This window comes from Pelodiscus sinensis, chromosome 23, assembly GCF_049634645.1.
Source record: "Pelodiscus sinensis isolate JC-2024 chromosome 23, ASM4963464v1, whole genome shotgun sequence".
In the NCBI taxonomy this organism is placed as follows: Eukaryota; Metazoa; Chordata; order Testudines; family Trionychidae; genus Pelodiscus; species Pelodiscus sinensis.
In genome coordinates this window covers 21843622-21869401 of record NC_134733.1, presented here as the reverse complement: position 1 = coordinate 21869401, position 25780 = coordinate 21843622, and the positions used below count along the sequence as shown (strand labels likewise).

The 25780-nt window shown below is 49.4% G+C and overlaps 1 protein-coding gene across 4 annotated transcripts in view; it reads right to left on the bottom strand.

Annotated features, from left to right (window-relative positions):
• Positions 1-25780, bottom strand: part of TP73 (tumor protein p73) — a 112297-nt gene that overhangs the window by 48296 nt on the left and 38221 nt on the right. For all 4 annotated transcript variants that reach the window (XM_075906809.1, XM_075906811.1, XM_014574393.3 and 1 more), the window contains exon 4: positions 2672-2917. In XM_075906809.1, the coding sequence (XP_075762924.1) occupies positions 2672-2917 (246 nt within the window). The remainder of the gene's footprint in view (positions 1-2671; positions 2918-25780) is intronic.

Below are 25780 nucleotides of genomic sequence, written 5' to 3'. Positions count from 1 at the left end.
GGGGGCGCCTTGGGAATGAGCTAATTCCCAGGGCTGCCAGCAGGAGGCGCTGTGGTGGTGAGTTGTGCCCCGCGACAAGGTGCAAATTTGAGAACTGGGAAAGGGCATTTTCCTAACAGCTCACTCCCTGGCGACCAGGCGGGTGCTTTCCCGGGATGCTCACGTACTGGACAGCTCCTGGGTTTGGGGGTGACTGTCAGGAGCGCTGTAGGAATGCAGGCGTTCATTCTCTGACATGCGGGCTCTGTCCCTGTCCCTGTCCCAGGGAATCCAGCCAGCGAGCACAGCCTGCACCGTCGCCGGCTTTTCATTGCCTCTCGAGAGCCGCATCGCTGGCGGGAAACACCAGACCAGGTAGGCTCCTGAGTCCCCCGAGGAAACGCTGAGTGAGTTTGCCTTTGCTCTTTGCTGCCAGGCTGATTGTTCGTGTCTCGCCTGCATCATCAGGGCTCGGGATGTCAAACGACAGGCATCAGGGCAGCCCTGTCTTTTGGATCGGACATACCCGTGTGCGATGAGCACTCCCACCTCCCTGCGGGGGCTCGTGTGAGTGCCCGAGGAAGGAGAAATCTCAGAGCTGAGCCCTCTCACAGCACCTACGTTTGTTTCCCATGTGGCACCCCTTCTTTTCGAACGTCCCCACCAGGGAAGCAGGGTTTGGAGAGAAGATTTGTCCCAATCTGCCCCTTTGAGCTTACCTAGATGCTTCTCTGCCTCAGGGCACAGTCCTAAGCAGTGTGCCCTCAAACTTTTTCCATCCATGAGTGGAATAAATGTTGTGATGTGCACCAAGGCACATGCAGATGTGCACCATCAATAGAAATACATGCTGCCGGGTGGGTTGGGGTGGGGTGGGGGGAGCCCTGTGGATGCTCTGCCAGAAGCTGGGTGAATTTCAAATCTCCCCTGGGTGGCCACCCAAGCCCTCATCTTACAGGGAGCACTGGTCCTGAGTCCCTTCGCTACCTGTGCGATTCCACCCACCTTCACACTTCACTAAGGAACTTTTCTCCCCGAGGGAAGAGGAACAGGCTGGGGTTGTTTCTTACCCTCAAGGCCTAAAGCTAATTCCCAGACCTAATCCAGAGAGGTAGCCTCATGTTAATCTGCGCTTCCCAGACCCGGCGAGGGCAGAGAGCACACAGACAGCCTGTCCGCTGAACTAGAAAGCTGGCCGGGTACATAGTCCAGCTCAGTGGAGCGGTGCTAGCTACACCACAGAATCTGGCCCTTCACGCCAAACCGTGGAGTAAGCCAGGATCCCTTTAAAACATGCTGATTTCTGGCTTGCCTGAGAGGCTCTCTTGCTATCTTGCAACAGCTGCTGACGACTGAGGGGTCAGTCCCAAGCTGTAGGGATTTCCCGGGCGTTTGCGTGGTTTCCTTGCTGACACCAGCATCCACATCACTTGGCGTATCCTTGCCGGGGAGAATTCGGACGGGCACAGAGCGTGGCCAGTGCTACGGGGACTAGGAGAGAGGAGTTCCCTCCTCCAGCACTGGGCTGGGCATGCTTATACCTCAACCTGTATCCATCTGGCCTGCTCACCTGGGAACCCCGTGGCAGCGACCCCTTGCTGCTCTCCCCTCCCAGCTTCCCGGGGGCAAAGTGGCTGTGTAGAACGATCAAACAAGCTGCAGGGAGCCAGCTGTTATCCGTTCCCCTTCTCTGCCACGCTCCCGCTAGGCTGTAGTCACTGTGTCCTTTCCATTCCAACACGCAGCAGCCGCCGCTGGAGGAGCGGCATGTACTGGACAGACAGGCACCGCACAGGAGCAGCCGCATTAAGCAGCCGGAAGGCAACTTTCTGTCCAGCATGAAAAGGCCTTTCACAAGAACGAAATATACCAGCCTCCAAACATCAACATCGGCATCACCCGTAGGGCTCATGCATGTAGCTTATAATTTGCTATCAGCCCGTGACCCTATAGGAAACCCCTTTGCTCCCTTTATATGTCAGCTGTCTCCCCTCCGTCCTTATACCCTGGCAGGCATTTCCCTAGGGAAATGAATTCTGTCCCCCGAGCAATCTCTTTTCCCTGGTATGATTTGGGGTTCGGGATCTGAGTAGGGAATTTTTTCATGCTTCTGGAAAAAAGTCTTGGACAGAAATGTTTGACACATAAATAAGCATAAATCATTGTTTTCTGTATGGACCATGCGTCTGCAAAAGCCCCTAGGACAACCGAACCGCTGATGAGAAAAGCAGCACCCTTCATCTCCCTGCAGCCAGCGGCCGGCCTTTGGGGTACATGTAGGGATGGGTCTATGCAACTGTGGTATCGACTATCTACGGGCTACTCTGTTCTTTTTTCTCACTGTGTGACGGTGCGGGACGATATTGTGGTAGCTGCATGTTCCATCCTCAGGGCTCCTAGAGCTCCAGTGATTCACCGGCTCTTACGAACCGAAAGACACAATAACAGAATAAAAATCTTGGCTTCTACTGTGTCTGGAAACAAAGCCTGAAAAGAACCGGCCGCTATTCCCCTGAGTTTTGCTTGCCTGGCGTGTGTTACATGTGCTGCCTCTCAAGGTGACAGCCACACCTGGGGTAGTCCTCGGTGAAATGACCCCGCGCCAACGACGGGCTGGGGGCGGACTTGTGGCAAGCAGGGCGACCCACACGCATGCACCTCTCTCCCCAAGTCAAGAACTCATGCAACTTACTGTCCAAGTGGCGGACTTGGCGGTGCTGGATTGCTGGAAAGTCACCTCGAAGTGGTGGGGCCCGGGGTAGTCGGCGTTGGAGGGGATGACAGGAGCGGGGGACATGGCGTCAAAGGTCGAGCTGGGCTGCGAATAGGGAGAATGCGTTGGGACATTGGAGGGGTGCTCGGAGCTGTAAGGGCTGGTGGACGTTGCGCGGCTGCCGATGCTCTGATCCATGCTGCTGTTCAGCAAGTTAAACTGGGACTGGAGGAAGGGAAAAGGGGAGGAGGGAGGGGAAAAAAAAAAGACACCAGCCAGTTTAGAGACAATGAAACCTCAGCTACACTTCTCCAGGACTTCAGGTGTCCTGTTACAGCCTCTTTAAAGGGCCAGCGCACTGGGAAGTGAGCTGAGATCCCTCCTCCGGGTGGGTTTGTTTTTCACCACCTGTGAGAGGGCTAAACCTTGCACCTTGACATTACCCCCTTGTGTCAGCTTTGGCAGCCGGATGCCAAGCTTCCTGGATGGCCAGTGCCCTTAACAGGGTGAACCCCCTCTTTGGCTAGCAGGGAAAGGATCGCGCAGCTAGGCAGAGGCACGGCGGTGCTGTTTTCTGCTACTCCCCTTAGGGGAATGGCCAGAAAATGCCTAGAACATGATAATGATCCTCGAGGTCACCCTACAGAACACACCAATAGAGAATTCCACCATGGGGACAGAATCCTGCAGGACTGGGAAAGCGAGACAGGAAGGCTTCTCTCCTCTGCTAAGTTCTGAAGATGTTTAGAAGGATTTTGATAGATCCATCAGGGGCCTTTCTGTCAAGGCTCGTTCACTTCCATTTCGAATCTCAACACCTACACTTCATGTAGCACCAGATCAACCCTCCCTCTCCCCCCAACGCAGAGCCATACGCTCCGAAATATTGCATGGGAACCCCGGCCAAGAAACAAACTTTGCAAACAGCTCCTAACTTTCTAACGGGCTGAGCCAACCCTTCCGAATCCAGCCGTGCTAAACTGTGAGGGTCTGGATCTCTTTTGTAGGTTGGGCCCAGCATAGGTGTAGAGAAGCCCCATTCCAGAAACTCAGCAATAGCCAGACTTTAGACAAGAGAGAGAGAGAGAGAGAGAGAGAGAGAGAGAGAGAGAGAGAGAGAGAGAGAGAGAGAGAGAGAGAGAGAGAGAGAGAGAAAGAAAGAAAGAAAGAAAGAAAGAAAGAAAGAAAGAAAGAAAGAAAGAAAGATTAGTGAAAAAAATCAGTTCTCAAGAGAAACTGATGCTGAAGCCTGGCATTGAATGTACCTTCCAGCCTTTCTGATAATCTTTCCTCCCCTGGTTTGTTCATTGTCTGAGATGCCTGTGAGTAAACAAGGCTCATCTCCTGTGACTGCCCATCTCCTCTCCCCTCGGTCCCCCAATGAAGCCTGCGTGTATATGACTTTATTCCCACCGCAAATGCAGGATTTTGCTTCCCTGCAGGGAGAAGAAGCCAGGCTGGACGAGAGAGCTGAGTCCTCAAAACACACGTGTGCCTGGTTCTCAGAACCGAGCGCCCGCGTGTGTGGCGGAAAACTCTCCCTGCGGGCCATCCCCGCTCCCTCCAGAGGAGCCACCTTGAACGAATTACATGGCTGCATACGCTGCCCTGCCTTAGTACTGGTATCACATGTACCCAGCAAAGGCTTCTCCAGGACTCCCCCCGCTGCAAAGAGCGGCCTTCATGCTGGGCCCCACCGCCTGGATCCATTGTTATCGGATCTGGGCAGCCCAGCGGGCGGTGGCCGGCTGCTCAGTGGAGACACACATCGAAGGGTAACAGAGGGAAGTAGTGTGGGCTGGGGACCCAAGTACAGGGCTGGAGTCGGGACTCCTGGGTTTGCCTCCTGTCCATCAACTAAATATGCTGAATCATTTGCTGTGGGGCCCGCTTGTCACAACGGCCTGGTGATAACTGGTGAATTATGTTTGGTTGTATCATCATCCAAAGCACTGGAAGGCACCATATTGCTTCCTTCACACCCGACTTTCCCTCCCCAGCTTCACGCCCCTTTCCTTCTTCCTTCCCCTTCTCCCAGACTGATTTTCACTTTCCTCATTTTTTCCTGCCTGTTCCCATCAGAGAAGTGGCCCCGATTAGCCAAACTCTCCCTCCCGTGTCCCTCTCTTCCCGTTGCCTACACATCACAGGCCGACCATGCGCCGCCCACCACCACTGACAGATGGAACGCCCACAGCCCAGCCGCAGCCCACGCAGAAGATCCTGAAAGATCACAGCGGCCCTAAACCAGGGGTGGGAACCTTTTCTGGGTCGGGGGCCGCTGACCCACAGAAAAACCAGTTGGGAGCTGCACACAAGTGAGAAATGAAAAAAAAAGCTTCACTGCTGTGTCCCCCAGGTCCCCACATTGCTCCTCACATTCCCCTTGCACACCAGAGCTGAGGGTGGCTCAGGCTAGTAAATTTTGTCCGCTCCAGCCCTGTGGTGAGGCTGGCGTGCCAGCATGGGCTCTCCAATGCGGTGGGGGGGGGGCTGATCCTTGGGGGCCAGATCCAGGCAAGCCGGGGACCGCATCCAGCCCCTGGGCCTGAGGTTCCCCACCCAAAACTCAGCAAACTCGGACACACCTGTGGGTGAACCCGTCACGAGAATCCTGCTGCCCCCAAGGCAGCACCGACCACGCCGGGGCTGTCAGAAATTCAGGAGAAAACAACTTGGAAAAGTCTCAATCTGCAGGTCGCGGCAGCCGGCCCGGAGCCAGACAGCGACGTCGGTACATGTACATGCACGCTGCAAAACACGGCTTCTGGGCTCAGCCCAGGGGAAGCTTGGCAGCCTCCCAACAATGAAGTCAAAGGTAGACTTGAGCAAAGGCCACGACGGCTCCAGTGTGGAACAGAAGATGCTGCCAGGGGGGAAGGGGGGGCGCGCCAAGTAATGGTGAATGGCACAGACAGCTCTGGGATGTCTACGCGCCGCTCCGAGGGGGAGGGCTGTCTTTTCCCAGCCACGTGGCCTTTGGGCACCTCGTGCTTGAACCTGCAAAGGGCTGAGCCACCGGTTCCTTTCCCAGGCCTCCTGCACCGGGTCTGTTCTGCCCTCCAGGATTCTGGAGGGAGGACGCGACGGGCCGCTGCGTTCCGTTCCATACGCCCACCCACTCCAATACAGTGCGCACAGCTACCCAGATCGGGGGGTGGGACTTCCTGTGCAAAGACGCAATTGCTGGACAACGGCAAGGCCTCGTGATCACTGTGAGGCAGAGATGGGGTTCGCTGGAGGCTCCTTCACATCAGGCACCGCCCTGAATCATCTGTGGGGACGGAATGTAGGACGTCCCGCATCAGGAGCGACTGCCGCGGGTCCTGAAGGACGCCTCTACTGCTAGCTGTAGATCAGCCACTCCCCCGATGGATCAGCCACCAGACGAGTCCGTGGGCAGTGGGTGAATGTAGGATTGGGGGAGGCAAGCCCCCGACTTGCCCCTTCTGTCCCCAGGCTCCCTCCGCCCCCCCCCCCCCGCTCCAGCATTTGGGAGCCCTCAGTAGTGGTCCAGGCCATACCCCGCTATCTTCCTGTAGGGTTGGAGCACACAGAATCTACTAGCTTGGACCCCCCAGGCTCTAGTGTGTGAGGGGAATGAGGGGACTGTCTTTCTCCTCAATCGGGGGCCATGTCAGTTTTTTGTTTTTTGTTTTTTTGTTGCTTGTCACTTGTGTGCGGCCCCTGACTGATTTTTCTGTGGGTCAGTAGCCACCAACCCCAAAATGGTTCCCCACCTCTGTTCTAAAACCTAGATGATTCCTAATGTGTCGGAACAGCTGCAATCTGGAGAAACAGAGGTCTGCCCATCCAAAGAATAGGGACCAGGAAAAATAGGGCAGAATACAACCACTACTGCTGCCAATTCAGACCACCAAATGAGCTTTATGGAACAGATGTTGCCAACCACACCTCATCATAGACCTCAGGTGCTCAGAAACTATGCAGACAGGGCCGGTATTAGCTGCAAATAGATCATTATATCCTGCTCCTTAAAGCAGTGGAAAACTCCTGTTGATTTCACAGCATTTCACCAGAACAGGACAAAAGATCCTTTGCTTAAATGAGAGCGTCCCCAGTTTCTCTCTCTCTCTGGTAGGAGAGGCATGCATGCACCCAGGGCATAAGACAGCCTCAGAATCAGGGTGAATCTGGATGCAATGAACCTGTGTGTGGGATCACACAGGAAAAGAAAGTAAAACTCTTAAATACAAAAATATCCAGGCGAGGGCTGGAGAGAACACCTCACGCCTGCCCGACGGGCTAAACCATGGCGCCACAGACTTCTTCTTGTTGTTGTTTATTGCTCAGATTCGTCATGGCATTAAAGCTGCTTTCCAGAGCGAAAGCGTTGGTTACTTTGGGGAAATAGCGTCATTTCCCCCAAGGCAAATGTCTTACAACGTTAAGAGACTGATGCCCTGAGAAGGGAGGGAATTTTATCTGGTAAAAGTTGGAATTTACTGAGGGAAAGAGCCACACTGTTTGTTCAAACAAAAGATAGGACTATGCAGCACTTTAAAGACTAACAAGATGGTTTATTAGGTGATGAGCTTTCGTGGGCCAGACCCACTTCCTCAGATCAAATAGTGGAAGACAATTGTCACAACCATATATACCAAAGGATACAATTAAAAAAAATGAACACATATGAAAAGGACAAATCAAAGTTCAGAACAGAGGGAGGATGGGAGGAGAGTAAATGTCTGTGAGCTAATGATATTAGAGGTGATAATTGGGGAAGCTATCTTTGTAATGGGGAAGATAATTAGCATCTTTGTTAAGACCCTGGCAGCCCACAAAAGCTCATCACCTAATAAACCATCTTGTTAGTCTTTAAAGTGCTACATAGTCCTGTATTTTGTTTCCGCTACACCAGACTAACAGGGCTGCATCTCTATTACTGTTTGTTCAAGACACTCATTCGAGTCATTAGAGTGCCCTCTGTCAGTACAAAGTGGAACTGCTGGACTCTGTAAAATCCTTCACCTGGTCTCACGCAGGAGCAAGTAAATATTCCCCTAAGTGAGATGTCTTGAATGCCACAATCAGCATCCAAATTACTTGATGGTGAACTTGATACATACAGCCCACAGAGCATCTTCCTCAGCTGCTAACATTCTGGGCCCCCCTTATCCGTCCTATGTCCCAAGGGTGCCAGGTCCATCCATCACCATGTTGGGTGCATACAGCCCACAGAGCATCTTCCTCAGTCACTAACATACCTGCCGGTATGATGATTGCATGGTTACAGGAAGAGCCTGTTTCTCATTTCACACATGCACTCCCACCCCACACTCCCACACCATCACACACACGCCCACACCGGTCTATTCACTCCTTCACCCCCCAGTGTGTCCCTGTTTCTCTTTGTGAGGGTGGATTAACACTTCAATCAGGGACATCCTTAGAATGGAGGGGGCCCTACACAGTCCTGTTACACGGGTACCCCTAAGCCTGATGGCAGCTGAAGCGGGGGATGATTTTTTAGAGATGAGATTTTATACTCTTCAGCAACACACTAATGCACCATTTTAAAGCACATTGTAAACGAAGGTCCTGTCGACTCACACAGCAAATTCAGACACTGAGGCTATGTCCACACTAGAGCCTCTTGTGCAAAAACATATGCAAATGAGGCAAAGCCTGGAATATCACCATGCCTCGTTTGCATAATTAATGAGGCTCGGTGTTTGCGCAAAACCCCCCTCTTGCGCATGAGCCAATCTTCCACATTTTTTTCAGGAAAAACAGCTCTTGCGCAAGAGGGGGGTTTTGCGCAAAAAGGAGTCATGCAGACGACTCCTTTTTGTGCAAAAGCCTCTTGCGCAAAAACAGAGGCTCATTAATTATGCAAATGAGGCATGGCAATATTCCACGCTTTGCCTCATTTTCATATTTCTTGCGCCAAACGGGCACAGTATAGACATAGCCTGACAGTATATACCTGGGGCTGTGAAGTGTCTTCATTACCAGTCGAATGGCTCTTTCACAAGGTTCAGTGTTCTGCTGATAGCTCTGGAAGGCTTTTTCCCTTTTAAGTTAACTAGATCCTCTCCTGAAGAAGCACATAACTGGAATAAGAAGAGGCAGGTAGGTGGATTTTAAGTCATTTTGTTTTCATTTACTTCTGCTCAGCCCCTGTTCGGAGGTTTCTTTGTAGGTGCTCTGGTCTGCATCTGGTTCAAGCTGGGCTGGGTCAACAGATGATGCTTATCCTCATTCTTCTTGAGTTAGCTGAGACCCGCCCCTTTTCAAGTGACATGTTTCATCTCCAACCATCTGGGACCACAACAGTCTACATTTCCCATCGCTCTGAAAATATCTGCCGTATAAACTTCTCACAACAACCATGACGATCAGCTAGTTCTTAGCTTTCTCCCGCTTTGGTGAAGTACCAAGAAGCTGGCCAGACCTAGGTGCAATATGCCTGCCTGGGCACGTTAGGGCATGTTTGGTCCTGCCTGTGTCACAATGGCACACGACGGAATTTGTTCTCCTCTATCTGGTAAATCCGATGGCCTTAAATATCATGTAAGTGTAGCAGAACCCCTCTGGGGAAAACAATTCCTGGCCTAATCCTTCATCCAAATCTCAGCCCAAAAATCCAGCCTTTTTCTGAGGTGGGAAAAAAATTAAAAGACCCAGAAATATATATTTCTACAAAAACCCATGTAGCATGTTTCTTGGTGCCAGCTGGAATCAGAGCAGAAATATCTTAATTCTCCATCCTGTGCCGCTTCCCATTCAGATGCAGCCAGGACACTCTGGACATCACAGATGAAAAAGCCCGCACTCCTGAGATTATCGTTTTGGGTCTGAGAGAAGTTTGATCTACATGGGGAACCTCGTCTTTGGCTAAGCTGAGGACCTGATGGCTCAACACTCCAGCAAAGTGGCCACGAGACACACCCATTGAATGGACACCCTGAACTCATAATCTCCGGAAGAATCTCTGCAGAATTTCCCCACTATTTCCTCCCTGTGATATTTAATGGAAACTGCTCTGCATTTTGTAACCCGTTATCCCATAAGCTTTTTCACGTTTTCTCTTATGGCAAGTTCTCACATATTCATGTCAATTGTACTTAGACCATGAACAACCAGGATATCATTGGTAATAACTCTGACCAGCCTCAGGGAGTTGTTCAATTTCACAGGGTCTCTTTTTGGTGAGGATGTCAGGGGTAGTTAAGCACTGGAATAAATTACCTAGGCAGGTTGTGGAATCTCCATCATTGGAGATATTTACGAGCAGGTTGGATAGACATCTATCAGGGATGATCTAGATGGTACTTGGTCCTGCCGTGAGGGCGGGGAATGGACTTGATGGCCTTCTGAGGTCCCTTCCAAGTCTAGATTCTATGATTCTATGACTATAGTGATCCAAAACGTTTCTCCATTTTTTCACCCGAGGGACTGAGCTCACCCAGACAACGGAAGAGCACAGAGCGTGCCTGCCTCCTTCAGATAGCGTCCTTCACGTGAGCTCCAAGCTACCTCTGAGGGAATCATCTCCAGGGAACATACAACTGTTTCCATTTCCCAACGTTCACACTGGCCTGTCCAAGTCTGTCTCCTCAGCTCCCCATCCTTTGGGGTTTCTGCTCAGCCAGCCGGCAGCGTTGCTAGTAAGTGACATCTGGGAATTGGACGCGTGTCCTGCTGCTCTCAGAACTCATTGCACGGGGCTGCCAAATGGCCCACAGGCAGGTCAGTACTGCCACTCACTCCCAGCCTCAACGGGACTGGATCCAGCCATCTAGATGTGAAAATCACCATCTGTCCGTACCTGACCCTCCCGGGCCACTGCGAGCTGTTCTCAACCCACCCCCCCTTGCTCCGGGAGGAAGGGATGTCCCTGCCATCACACATCATGGCTCAGGGTGTAAAATGGCCCTTTTGAAATAAATGTTTTCACCTGACACCCGGGGCCAGCTCTTCACACGCCCCCCCTCCCCCCACCCCTGCGTTCCCCAACGAAGTCAGTCTGGAACGCTCATAACTATCCAGACGCCAGACTCAAGAGACATGTTTTAACTTGGAACCCTAACCTCACCTGAAGGAAAGTTACTGGTTTACAGTATAACGGCATAAAAAAAAAGTGATCCAGCTTTTCCAAGCAAGACCTCCAGGTCTCAACCTCTCCCGCAACTTCATCAGGATTCTGTGACTAACAGATGGAATGTCAAACAAGATCTAACTTGTGTTTGCAAATACATCCCTCTTCTTCCCTTACATGTGTGCATTAAACCCTCCCTTTCGCCTGCTGTATAGGTTATCTGAGATAAACAAGAACCTCATGAACTATCGATAATTCCAGAAACAATTACAAGAAACGTTATCTACACTGATATCAAAATACAGCTAGAACACAGTCCCTACAGCCCATGATGGCATGGTTAGTCAGATAAGCACAGAGCTACTGTTTTCTTACTAGTTGTATAGTAATAAAGCAGGGGTGGGGAACATTTTTGGGTCAAGGGGCCTCTGACCCACAGAAAAATCACACAAAAAACCCCTGAGAAGCAGAAACACCCTCCCCACATCTCCTTGCACGCCAGAGCAAAGGGGGGCCCCAAGCTAGTAGATTTTGTGGGCCCCCTTTCACAAAGTCAGATAATACACAGGGCTCTGTTCATGGAGCTGATTGACTGGGCGGGGCTGATTAATCACCTGATTAATCACACTGCCCTCTAGGCACTGGAGTGGGGCTTTCCAATGCTGGGGCGGGTGAGCCCTGAGCTTTGAGGGCTGGATCCAGGCAAGCCAGGGGCCGGATTCAGCCCTTGGGCTGTAGGTTTCCCATCCCTGGTAATAAAGGAACGCTCGGATAACATCCTGCCAAAAACATTAATTGTCAAATAAGAAAATCAAATCTATTGTCTCAGCAGCAAACGGAAAGTACCTGGTTTACACTGAAGAACCAACAAACTGACGTTGCAGGTTCCCATTCTGTGTATAAATATTCATCTTTCAAAAATAATTGCCATGTGTGTTCAGATCACTGGGGGTACAGGATGAAGTGTGCCTTATTCAGTAGTTACATCCCGAATCATAGGAAATAAATACGCAGCATTTCACGTCTTGGCAGTGTCTTTTTCCATGGAGCCTAGAGCTCTGCAGAAATCCAGAAACCAGGGATCTGTTGAAAATGTTGCCTGCAAAATTCTACAAAAATAGGAAGAGCTCTTAAACCATGCTGCAAGTTCACCATGGTTAGAATCAGGATTCTTGGCCTCCGTTTCTTCCCCTGCCACTGGTTCGCCATGTGATTGTGTGACACCGCCTTACTGAGCCTCAGTTTACCCATAAGTAAAATGTCCAGTAATGGGAATTGGGGAACAGCAGCAAGTGACCACAGCTCCCCCAACCCATATGTCCCCCTTGGGAAAGCCAAGCCAACCTTCCACCCACCATGGACACAGCCAGCTGGCCTGTCCTCTCCTGCCTAGGCGGTAGCTTCAGACCTACTTCTGAGCATCCCCCCTGAAACACCTCCTGCACAGGGAGGAGTGAGGATGGAGGAAGAGAAAAGACAATCCCCATACCTCCGCTTTCTACCTCCCCTCTCTATGTCCCTATACCTCCCCTCTCTACCCTCAAGGCTGCTCCTGTAGGGAGGGGCCTCACTTTCTGCTCCCTCTCTCACAAAGATATCACCCATCTTGCTTCCACCAAGGCTGCCATGCTGGCACCAGGTGCCCTGCTCCCCCAAAGCACAGGTGAGTTATTGGGATGGAGCACACAAGAGAGGGAGTCCTTTCTAACCAGCCATCCCCATCACAGCAGGAGCTGAAAAAAAGGCTTCCAGCTTGGGGCTATACACCCTGCGTTCCAGAATCATTTTTCCATTGGGCAATATTTTATTTGTACTATTATTATTTATCCCTTGCCGTAGTGTCATAGACCACTGGCTCATGGTGCTAGGTGCTGGACAAACACACAGTCCCTACACCAGCGAGTTTACAATTTAAGGATAATTGCCCTGTGAGTCAGTCAGTACCTGCATGCAGAGCTAAGCCCTGACCTGTAGCACTTAGCAATAGATGAAAGTCCCTTGTGTGAACCGTTGATAGGAGAAAGGTCCCAATGTCTACCAGTAGGAATGTCCCCACCCAATTTGAGCATATAGGTTGAGCTTCATCAGTCCAGCACCCTCAGGACCTGACCGGTGCTGAACCAGAGAATTTGCCCAACCATGGGACGTCAATATGGCCAACCCTGCCACTGCTCTGAGAAGACATTGAGGGGATAATTAGAGCTAAATAACAGCACAGAACACTGAGAGCCAGGACAAACTTTATGGGACTGCGGGAAACTTGGCCACTGCCATGATAAGTGAACATCTGGCGAACTGCAATCATGCTGGACCATGGATGTTGCTGGAACAAAGAGTGCCGGATCAGAGAGCTTCAACCTACGAGGAGAGGCTGAGGGATTTGAGTTTGTTTAGTCTGCAGAAGAGAAGAGTGAGGGGGGATTTGAGAGCAGCCTTCAACTCCCTGAAGGGGGGTTCCAAAGAGGATGGAGAGAGGCCGTTCTCAGTAGTGACGGATGACAGAGCAATGGTCTCAAGTTACAGTGGGGGAGGTCTACGTTGGAGATTAGGAAAAACTGTTTCTCTAGGAGGGTGGGGAAGCCCTGGGATGGGTTTCCAAGGGAGGGGTGGAATCTCCATCCCTAGAGGTTTTGAAGTTCCGGCTTGACAAAGCCCTGGCTGGGATGACTGAGTTGGGGTTGGCCCTGCTTTGGGCAGGGGGCTGGACTCAATGACTCCTGAGGTCTCCTCCAGCCCTGGGATTCTATGAACCTGTAATAGTTCTGAGTGATTCTAAATCACAGCACAATAGAACAGAAGCTTCCAGGCCTAGATATTTTCTTTGTGCCAGGATATTTTGCAGAAGACAAATATGCAACAAAATTACTGTTGGGCTACGTCGAGACTGGCATGATTTTCCGCAAATGCTTTTAACGGAAAAGTTTTCCGTTAAAAGCATTTTCGGAACAGAGCGTCTAGATTGGCAGGATGCTTTTCCGCAAAAGCACTTTTTGCAGAAAAGCGTCTGTGCCAATCTAGACGTGCTTTTCCACAAAAAAGCCCCAATCACCATTTTCGCGATCGGGGCTTTTTTGCGGAAAACAAATCTGAGCTGTCTACACTGGCCCTTTTGCGCAAAAGCTTTGCCCGAACGGGAGCAGCATAGTATTTCTGCAAGAACACTGACAATCTTACATGAGATCGTCAGTGCTTTTGAGGAAATTCAAGCGGCCAGTATAGACAGTTGGCAAGTTTTTCCGGAAAAGCGGCTGATTTTCCGGAAAAACTGGCCAGTCTAGACACAGCCTTGGTGTTTCAAAATACCCCACAACAAAGGGTGAGATACTGAAATTCCAAAGCACCCGTTCTGTATGCTCTATAAGCGCTTTCCGAGGGATGTTTGCTACCACTCTAGATTCATTTGCTGCAACTACCACTCTAGCTTCATTAGATGTAACAACAATACGCATTTATGTATTTACAGTGCAAGATTCCCTCCAGCCAGCTATTCCAGCGTGAGCCATTGTCACGAGCACTGGGGCGGAGTGCAAAAGACACACTTCTTTTCAAAAGACAACAACCACCGATAAAAGTAAAGCTCTTCCTTTCTGAAAACAAGAGCTCTGTGTTCAGCTCCCTCAGAGATCTTGGGTCCATGGAACCGGCCACACCGTCCCTTTAAAATGCACTCTTCTCCCCAAACATATGTTCCTTTCAATTGTTACAGAAACAGCTCATCTTATAGAAGGAAGGGCTGGATTCTGCTGCTATGAGTCATACGGAGGAGTACTCTAATTTGTCAGCACTCCCACTGAAACAATTGACAATTGTGATTGTTGGGCTGGAGACTTGTTTGAGAGATGGGGATTATGGTGAGCTTTACATTTAAATTGACGCATTGAAGCTGTATTTTTCATTTCTCTCCAGGGCAAATGAGGCAGAGAGACGGGTTCTCTTTTTAGCACTCTCATAAACCGGCAGAAGTTAATTAAATAAATTAATCCAGTACAAAGCCAGATAACACACAGTGAACAAAGGTGCCAAAAGGGGCCATGGAGATTAGGAAAAGTATTTCCTTCAGCCCCCCTTATCCTCCCATTATGTTTTTTCCATCGTTTGAAAGCACTTTGGATAGAGTCCGTTTCCCTCTTCCCCTGTATAGCTGATTTCCCGTGGGGATTGTGTGAACGAGTCACAAAGCAACAAGTGAAAGACGCAAGACTATTTTTAAAAATAGGAAACTGTGGTTGTAAATCCCCCAATGTCAGCGGAGGGTGTCGGGGGCGGCTGCCGTGCCCGAAACAACTTTCACTGGTTTTTGAGAATGACTAGATTGCAAGTTAAAAGAAAAAGCCACATGTAAACATGAAATCGAAATATCATCGCAGGAACGGCACAAAGCGTAACAGAATTACAATACAAAACCAAGCCAACACATGCGTTTCCACCACATGTGGAGGCAGAAACAAGCAATTCAATAATTTCAATCAAGAACTGCTAACACTGTATCACTCTTTATGTATGTATCAGTAAATACCACAGACAACTGTCCGCAGAAAACATTTCTGTGTTATTTAAAAAGGAAACACATTTGGGAATAGGTGTCATTCCTTCACCTTGTATGTACATTAAGGGCACTCTTGCTTTGTATATCCTGAATACAAGAAGAGCAAAACAAAATTTGTATATTAAAAGAGCATCATATTGTTAACAGACTATGCTGAATTTATAGAGATGAGACTCTATGTCCAGCATTAATTGTCATAATCTCCCACCCTGGAAATGTGCGAGGGACACACACACACGCATGCAATTGTTCCCATGATTTCTGCAAATGAGCAAGTCCCAAATGAAGGATGCACCAGCACCTTGGTGCTGCTGAGTAGCTAAGAAGTTTGAAGACAGACTGCTTCTCTAAACTGCAGCTCAGAGCTGTCATTGCTCAAAGATTCGGGAGAAATCACAATGCAAGGTCTAGAGACTTGGGCGGATGTATTCCGGTGGGACACAGGAGCCTCCACCCGCTATCTCAGCTGAAGATTTAAATCACGTTGAAGATTTTGCAAAGCTCCATGCACATCACAGATATAAATAGTGTGCACCAGAGACATGCCAACTAAGTAGACAAACATTGTAAACCCCCTCCCCCATCCCGATGTAGAATCTTGCAACGTTCTGACGTTGCAACTTGTCTGATGCTTAGAACAGAGGAGTGCCTCCTGGTACTGAAAGGACCCGATCCGTGGCATGTGCAGAAGAGCACGTAAGCAAGCACCCACCCAACTGCAGTCCTACATCAGCCCCTTCTTGCCTTGAGTCACCCTGCCCGAATGATAGCACATAGCAACGGGCACAAAAGTCAGGAAACCAGAATACGAGCGCCATATTCTGCAGAGCCTTCTGCCTTCCTTGGAGGAGGGCATTCCCTTTGGAGGAAAAGTAATCAATCAAATGCCATTCAAAAAAGGTAGCACCTACCGTGGTGTAATGCTGCATGGGGTCGCTAATATACAGCATTTTAGTCTTCTTGGAATTTAAAAACAACTAGGAACTTTCCCGCCACAGGAGTCATGGGGTCAGGGGAGGATGGAAAAAATAAAGAGGGTATTAATCGGCATGCGATAATGGAACATAAAGACAAGGGCAAGTGACCAGGAAGGTAGCCCCGGGGATGCTGGGCTGGCTACCTGTCTGCAGTTTGTTGGCTTTCTCGCTTTTTCCATCTCCCTTAGTTCTGTCATCTGCATCTAACAACAAAACTCAGGCCCACCCCTTTCTCTCCCTCATGACTATTCATTAAAACATAGGGCAGGCTGAGGCTTGCCCAATGATGTATTGGATTGTACCAAATGTCCCCACCGAGGGGGAGTCTGAGGGTCCTTCCCCAGAATTAAATTCAGCTGGATTTAATGCCCAAAAGCTGCTTGTTAGAGGATCAATGGAGCTAAAAGCCATTTGAGCTGCACCTTTTATCAGCAGAACAAGGCAGTTAGATTTGAACTAACCCAAGTACTGTGGTTCTGGAGCTCGGCAAATGTAGACATTGGCCTTTATTCTTTTGATGGATCATCTATCTATCCACCCCATACCCCATCTATCTATCTATCTATCTATCTATCTATCTATCTATCTATCTATCTATCTATCTATCTATCTATCTATCTATCTATCTATCTATCTATCTATCTATCTATCTATCTATCTATCTATCTATCTATCTATCTATCTATCTATCTATCTATCCCCATAAACCCAATCTCTCCCTCTCTCTCCATCCCCATACATGCCCAATCTATCTATTCCTCATCTCTCTCTCTCACTCCCTCCTCGCCACCCATGAATATTATATACGGTGAGGGTTGTTTTTAGTTTCTTCCTCTGGTCTGTTCTCCATATGACACCCACAGGGTTCCCTTCCTTTGCTTCTGAAGGGCGGATGTTGATTAAGAGTACAATGCAGAAAGAGGCACAGTGAGCTCATGGGGTTACAGATCTAGGAAACCATCTCGCAAGGACCCAAGAGGGATATATCCCTATCTCTGGGAGATAAAGGAGCAGTTTGCCTTGCTCAGGAATCAGTAGGGACGTTCCCAGCCACACACCTGTTCCAACACGGCAGCCCAAGCTAAATAGCAGCACAGGGTCCATTAACCAAAGAGTAAAAGCCAGGGACATACTGCGAGGAAGAGCAGACACGTGCATTCATTGTTAGGGAGTTCTTAGAGGTTCAGAGCCACAGAACAGCGAGGTGGGTGCTGATGGGTGGCTGATTCCCTGGGTTTTCTCCCTCACCAGTAACCCAACTTTTCCTCCCCCATATCCATCCTTATGTCATTACCCTCCCTTAACAAGCCTGAGCCCCCACCTGCCCACCCCCAGAGCTTACCAAAGAACTGACTAGAACCATCCCAAGACTTCTCTTTACCCAGCTGCACGTCAACACTGTTAATTGTCTTCCAACATGAACCCAGACTACAAGAGTCCTTCAAGTCACATGCAGCTCGTGAATGGTCATGGTGACAGGTCTCACCTGCCAGCCGCCCAGGAAAGATATGAAAAAATAACTATGGGCACAAACAACAGCGTGGCTGGAGGCAAACCCTGAGGCATTCACCGTCTAAGCCGTGTCTGGAGTCTGACAGACCTCTGCCCCACTCAGGGGCCTTGACTCTGGAGTTGCCAGTTTCTGAGGCCGGAGGAAACCCCCGTCTGGTTGTGAAAAGCTTTAGGGCTGGCTCAAGACAAGTCAATGGACAGGGTGGTCCAGGAAAGCGCCTCAGGGCAGAGGCCCGCTTGGGAGCGAGGGTGATTCCTAGCGAGAGGGGAAGTAGAGGTGGACAGAGGAAGAGCGCCACGGTCCACAGCACGGGTGTCAAGTCCCCCGATTAGTGACCCCAGCAGAGAGCAGCACAACAGTCAGGCTCCTTGAATAGAGCAGCCCATTGGGGACGCAACAAGATGCCCCTCCAATGCTCCCTGTGTGCACCACCCTCCAAGGAAGGGGACGGTCTGCTCTCCGCTGCAAAAGCCATCCACCGCCATCTACAACCACTAGCCCATCACCTGCCTGCAGCAGGCCTCTCCCTGCTGCTTCAGAAGGAGACGAAAGACTCACCAGATCTCTGGCAATTCTGCATGTAGGGCCCGGGTGACCAGCTTACAGCCGCAAGTGGGAGCTCTGATGCCCTGTCTCTTAGCAGGGAGAGCCACAGATGCGCATGGGCCATACAGTTATCCAACTGTTAACCCAGCTATAGCATTTAACTCCATACCACACCACCCGTGTGGCATAATTAGCCATCTCTGCACTCTAACGGGATTAGTATCTTCTTGCCTGTTCGCTCCTGGACTTTATAACATGAGATTCCGCCTTAAGAATAAGCCCTATTATTAACCCGCAATCCCAGGTGCATTGTCAGCCTCACAACCCCCCAGGTATTGTGGCAGAACAAGATCTGTCCAGGGAAGGATCAATTCCTAGCCCAACGGCGCTGAATAATTGCTGGAAATCAATGCTGTGGCCAAAGCGGCCCCGTGTCTTTTCCGTTTTCATCTTTTCACTACCAAGCACTGGCAGAATCTGAGAAAGAGGCTGTAGGACTCCTGGCTGCTAAAAATTAGGTCTGGGTTTGGAGAGGGTGAGAATTTTACCAGAAATGTCTTCCCCTCCTAGAAACGACCCTGAACCACGTCCGTGTGCAGATCTGAATGTTGCTAACCCTAACCCTCCCTCCCCAACGCAATCTGCCCCTGTCCCTCGTTTCCGTCAGGACTGGAAGCAGAAACAACACACCATGGTGAGAAAGGCCACCCCGGTAGGAGTCCTGACCTGGCTTCACCCAGGATGTGAGACGTCTCCCTGCCGTGCCTGTTCCCAGCCATGGGTGCTGGCACTAGAGGTTTTTGGGGTGCTGAAGCACTACCTGGATTGAAATGGTTTCCGCTATATAAAGCCGTGCTGTCCAACACGCTAGCCACTAGGCACATGTGGCTATTTGGCCAGTTGAATATGGCTAGTTCTGCAAACAGAACTGGTGAGATACCACAAAGATACAGGGTTGACACTGTGTTTCAATTGCACCCCCATTCTAAAAATTGTTCCAACCCCTCCATTCCAAGGACATTTCACCAATGTCTACACTGCACACTTATTTCGAAATAACAGAGTATGTGTCTACACAGCAAGCCTGTTATTTTGAAATAATTTCGAAATAACGGGCTTCTTATTCCAACTTTTGAAACCCTCATTTCACAAGGAGTATGGAAAGTTGAAGGACGAGTGTCCTTCCTTCCACTTCCTGCAGCGTAGACAGCACCTAAAGCCGTGTTAAGCTACTTCGACTTCAGCTATGCAGTTACTGTAGCTGAAGTTGTGTATAAACACTTCTAGACCAAAGCAAAGCAGAGAAATGTATGAAGACAACTTTCAAGTCTTCACAGTTTTACTGCACACTAGTAATTGGACCTAGTGGGAAAATAGACCACATTTCCCCACTTCTTTAAACCACTGTGGCACCCGAAAGACTAACAGCTTTATTCGGACATACGCTTTTGTGGGTAAAACCACTTTGCCAGGTGCATGGAGTTGACCAGGCCTCTGACGAAGCGGTACGAAAGCTGATGCCCAAATAAATGTTAGTCTGTAAGATGCCACAGGACTCCTCATTGTTTTTGCGGATGCAGACTCATTTGTTTAGCATTTCTTAAGTTCATATTCAAAATTTTTTAGGGCATTAAGTTGCTCCGCCTATCCTTCTTCCAAACTGCTCACAGCCTAGCAATATGCCATGGGGGAATGGAACGTGCCATGGGGAAAAGGCTGTGTGCCCAACGAATCACTGGCAAGCTCGTCTTGGGCAGGTTTGCCGCAAACACCCGCTGACATGTGCTAGCTCAGACTTAGCCTGCTCTCCTCCGGAGACACGAGAGGGGCTGGCACACTGAGCCAACTCCCCAGGAGACACCTTCATGAGATGCACTTCACGCCTGGCTAGACAACGTAATGGAACTATAGCTCAGTACCCTTGCAGGCTCCTCAATCCCATCAGGAACATGGGGTAGAAAGCCAGGGCCGACAAGCCCAGGATCCGTGGAGCTACCCCTGGTTCAGACAGAAATATGAAGTAGGAGAATCTGATTATAATGCTAACTGTGCTAATGAGGGCCAATACTGATGCCCTGGCAACTTAATGGCTCGGTGATCAAAACAACAACCTGTGAATAGTCTTGTTTGTTTTGTAAGCCCAAACAGTGATTGGTCCTAAAAAGACATGTGACCATGCCATCTGGTACTGGAATCCATCCTGAACCTGGTATTTTTCCATGGGATGGGAGGAGCCAAACAAAAGATTCCCGATCTGGGGGAAAATCTATTTAAGCAATGAGAAACAATCAGCTTTTCTCTTCAATTGGCCTGTGAAACAGCCTGCCCACCCTAAAAGGATACGTGAAGAGCTCTGAAAAGCTATAGACCCAAGCTAGAGCAAAGACCAACTCTGACTTATAGAATCATAGAATCATAGGACTGGAAGGAACCTCGAGAGGTCATCGAGTCCAGCCCCCCGCCCTCAAGGCAGGACCATGCTCCGTCTACACCATCCCTGACAGATGTCTATCTAACCTGTTCTTAAATATCTCCAGAGAGGGAGATTCCACCACCTCCCTTGGCAATTTATTCCAATATTTGACCACCCTGACAGTTAGGAATTTTTTCCTAATGTCCAATCTAAACCTCCCCTGCTGCACTTTAAGCCCATTACTCCTTGTCCTGTCCTCAGAAACCAAGAGGAACAAATTTTCTCCTTCCTCCTTGTGACACCCTTTTAGATATTTGAAAACCGCTATCATGTCCCCCCTTAATCTTCTTTTATCCAAACTAAACAAGCCCAGTTCATGAAGCCTGGCTTCATAGGTCATGTTCTCTAGACCTTTAATCATTCTTGTCGCTCTTCTCTGTACCCTTTCCAATTTCTCCACATCTTTCTTGAAATGTAGCACCCAGAACTGGACACAGTACTCCAGCTGAGGCCTAACTAGTGCAGAGTAGAGCGGCAGAATGACTTCACGAGTTTTGCTTACAACACACCTGTTGATACAACCTAGAATCATATTTGCTTTTTTTGCAACAGCATCATACTGTTGACTCATATTCAACTTGTGGTCCACTATGACCCCTAGATCCCTTTCCGCCATGCTCCTTCCTAGACAGTCGCTTCCCATCTTGTATGTATGGAACTGATTGTTCCTTCCTAAGTGGAGCACTTTGCATTTCTCTTTATTAAGTTGAAGTTTTTATCTGTAATGAGAACAGCTATTTAGGTTAAGAACTTGCACGTACCATGTTTCTTAGTGGATTAGAACTAGCTAAGCATTTTTCCATAATATCATAGAATCATAGAACTGCAAGGGACCTTGAGAGGTCATCAAGTCCAGTCCCCTGCCCTCATGACAGGACCAAACACTGCCTAGATCATCCCTAATAGATCATTTTAATTTAGGAAATTATTTTGATCTGACTGTTTTCACTTGCAACCACTTAAATCCTACGTTTTATACTTAATAGAAACACTTCTGGCTGCGTCTAGCTTGGCATGACTTTCTGGAAATGCTTTTAACAGAAAAGTTTTCCGTTAAAAGCATTTTCGGAACAGAGCGTCTAGATTGGCACGGACGCTTTTCCGCAAAAGCACTTTTTGCGGAAAAGCGTCTGTGACAATCTAGACGCGCATTTCCACAAAAAAGCCCCGATCGCCATTTTCGCGATCGGGGCTTTTTTACGGAAAACAAATCTGAGCTGTCTATACTGGCCCTTTTGTGCAAAAGCTTTGCGCAAAAGGGACTTTTGCCTGAACAGGAGGGCTGTGTCTAGACTGGCCAGTTTTTCCGGAAAATCAGCCGCTTTTCCGGAAAAACTTGCCAGCTGTCTACACTGGCCGCTTGAATTTCCACAAAAGCACTGACTTCCTACTGTAAGAAATCAGTGCTTCTTGCGGAAATACTATGCTGCTCCCGTTCGGGCAAAACTTTTGTGCAAAAGGGCCAGTGTAGACAGCTGAGATTTGTTTCCCGCAAAAAAGCCCCGATCGCGAAAATGGTGATTGGGGCTTTTTTGTGGAAAAGCGCATCTAGATTGGCCACGGACGCTTTTCTGTAAAAAGTGCTTTTGCGGAAAAGCCTCCGTGCCAATCTAGATGCTCTGTTCCGAAAATGCTTTTAACGTAAAACTTTTCCGGAAAATCATACCAGTCTAGACATAGCCGAGCAGAATAGTATTTCCACAAGAAGCACTGATTTCTTACAGTAGGAAGTCAGTGCTTTTGCGGAAATTCAAGCGGCCAGTGTAGACAGCTGGCAAGTTTTTCCGGAAAAGCGGCTGATTTTCCGGAAAAATTGGCCAGTCTAGACACAGCCTTCTGTGTATTATCAGACCCAGTGTAAATAATTGTTACCTGGGAGGAAGCAACCACTGTGCACCTCTCTCTTTCATTGATAAAGTGGGCTGGCTTTTTGCTGTCACTGTGTAAAACTGTTACACGAGGTACGATGGATTTGTTTGGGGGTTTGGTCCCGTTTGGGGGTTGGTTTCCTGGGTGCTGAGCCCTTAGAACTGAGTCCTCCCAGAGCTGTTCTGTCTGGTTCAGTGCCTGCGTTGCTCTGAAGGGGGCAGTAACCCCAACTCTGTGCTGTGTCTAGAAGAGGCCAGAGGACCAGGCCCAGCAGGACAGTGGGGGGGGGGGGGGCCAGACAGTCTGTGGCATGATCGGCACATTGCAGGACAACCCCCATGGGGACTCCTGTGGTTTTAACCCATCTCAACACGCATCTCCAAAATCCTAGTGTACTTTTGTGCTTGCATCGATCAGATAACCATTCTCTTGTTGCAATTGCTCTTGCATGTGCAATTTCCTCGCCTGAGTATCATAGAATAGTAGAACTGGAAGGGACCTCGAGAGGTCGTCAAGTCCAGTCCCCTGCCCTCCCGGCAGGACCAAGCACCGTCTAGATCATCCCTGATAGATGTCTATCTAAACTGCTCTTCAATATCTGCAATGATGGAGACTCCACAGTCTCCCTTGGCAATTTATTCCAGTGTTTCACCACCCTGACAGTTAGGAAGTTTTTCCTAATGTCCAACCTAAACCTCCCTTGCTGCAGTTTAAGCCCATCTCTGTTCCCATACACCATTATGGACTGTTGCAAAAAAAAAAACCAGTCCACAGTGCAAGTATTTTGCTGTGCCTTGACCTGCAGTGTCAATCAAAACCACAGCCCAATATTTTCTATTTGAAATAAGCCCCTGGAGTCACATCTGTGGGCCCCAAGGGGGTCTAGGTATCACCACAAAAGGGCAGCATGCACTATTTTTTCTCATTAAGGTACAAACAAGGTGGCCCTCCTCCTTGAACACAACGAACAATGTACTTGTGAAACCTGCAGGTGCAAATACAGGTGGGCGGAGAAGCAGCAAACTGCAGGAGCTCGGGCGTTTGAATGAAACCCTTCAACAGCCGGGCAGGCGCACACTGTCTAGTCTCTTCTTATGGGAGGAGGTGGGTTGAGTCTTAGTAGTTCAAGGAACCAAATATGGATAATAATAATTTCAATACCAACCACCCCATGATCTTGTAGACCAATAACCCAGTATTCAGGACAACACTTCTAGGACGCTGCTTTCGAGAGGTGAAAAGCTTGAGGTGACGACAGGGAAGGGGACTTAAAGACGTCTTTAGTGAGGATAAAAACGAGAGAGGATGCAGCTCTGTTGCATGGCACATTCAGGAGCTTCGCTGTCATTTGAATTGCTGGGAGAAGAATGCAGCGGTATAGCAGCTGTGCAGTCCCAGGATATGGGTGAGACAAGGCAGATGAGGGCCTGTCTTTTAGGATATGTCTACACTGTACACTAATTTCAAAATAAACTATTCCAGAATAGCTTATTTTGAAACAGCACATCTACACCGCAGGGAAGCCTGAAAATAAGTCCGAGGCAGGCTCCCCTAATGTAGACGTGCTATCTCCATTTAGAGCCCCCGGAGGCACTGGGGAGGAATAACTTAGAATGGCCCTGGGGAGGGGCTGTTTCGAACTAGCAGCAGTGGGTCGTCTATACACGCCTTATTTCAAAATAGCTATTTCGGAATAGGCATTATCCCTCGTAGAATGAGGTTTACAGATTTCGGAATAAGCCGTCTGTTTTTTCGAAATTATTTCGAAATAACGGAATGGCTGTGTGGATGCTCGCATTGTTATCTCGAAATAATGGTGCAGTGTAGACGCACCCTGATTGGACCAACTTCAGTTGGTGAAAGAGGCAAGCTTGCAGGCTTGACCAGAAGATCTCCGTGGAAGCTCGACACCACTTCTCTCCCCCGACTGAAGCTGGTTCAATTAAAGACACGAGCTCCCACGCCTTGTCCATCATGCAGGGCCAAGGCCAAGAGCCTGTAATATGTGGTATCCAGCCAATGTCCTGACACGTCACCTGGCCACTTTGCTCCACCCACTTCATGGATCTGCTGTCTTTGCTTCTCCGAGAAACTAGAAACTGGGTTGGAATTCACATCACATCTCTAATGACACCACCTTCCGCCAGAGCAGTTTGCGAGGCTTTACCAAGACGGATGAACGGAGCGGCACAAGCCCCCAGCTCATGAAGTAAGGAAGCGCTGTGCTGCCTCTTTTGCAGATGCTTAGGCCAGGGCGTAGAGCATTTAAGTGACTTGCCAAGGGTCACAAAGCAAATCAGTGGCAGAGCCAGACGTAGAACCCTGGGGTCCCGGCTGCTGTGACGATAAGACGCTACTGCTTCCCGCAGAAATGTCGTCCTCTGCTCCACACGTGTGCTACCTTTATTTCAGGCCGACAGGATCATGTCTTGGTGTGTTTATTTTTACACGTGTGAGCCTGCCATGCTTTCAGGGTGATGGACAGCACCAGCTGGACTCATCTCACGCTGAGCTAGGCAAGATAACATAGAGTCCCTAAGCTGGGCTTGTACAAATGTTTACTAACCGCTCATTCCATGAAGCTAGTGCTAACATGCACTGGCTGTTTGCTACACCCTCTGCACATGCTCCTCTGTTCTACACCAGGGTGCTAGGAATCCTCTGTGCTCATCAGCCCATGGCCTGTGCCCTGCAGTACAACGTGGGCATTCCCCTCCACCCCCCAGCAGCAGTAAGAGGTTCCCACAGGGCCTGGCTACATTATAACAGAGATAACAAGAAGAGAGGCCACGGCCAAAGGGCTGGCGCAATACCACAGGTAGCACTTTGCCATCCACCTGCTCCGTCTGCCAGGCAGACAAAGGCTGCGGAGAAGAGGCAAAGAAGCCCACAGAGGAGGGGAAAGCGCAGCTGGAAGGAGACAGCCAGGACTTTGAGGAGGGAAGGAGGAGGTTTGAGGAGGGAGACGCGATCCAGGGGCAGGAGCTCTGAGCACTGTTCAAGTGAAAGCGGAGACCAAACCTGGCTGGCAGGGTGCTTTGACACCACGCAGCAGAGCGGCGGAGCCCTATGGAGCGAAGGGTTCTAAGCGAGGCCGGT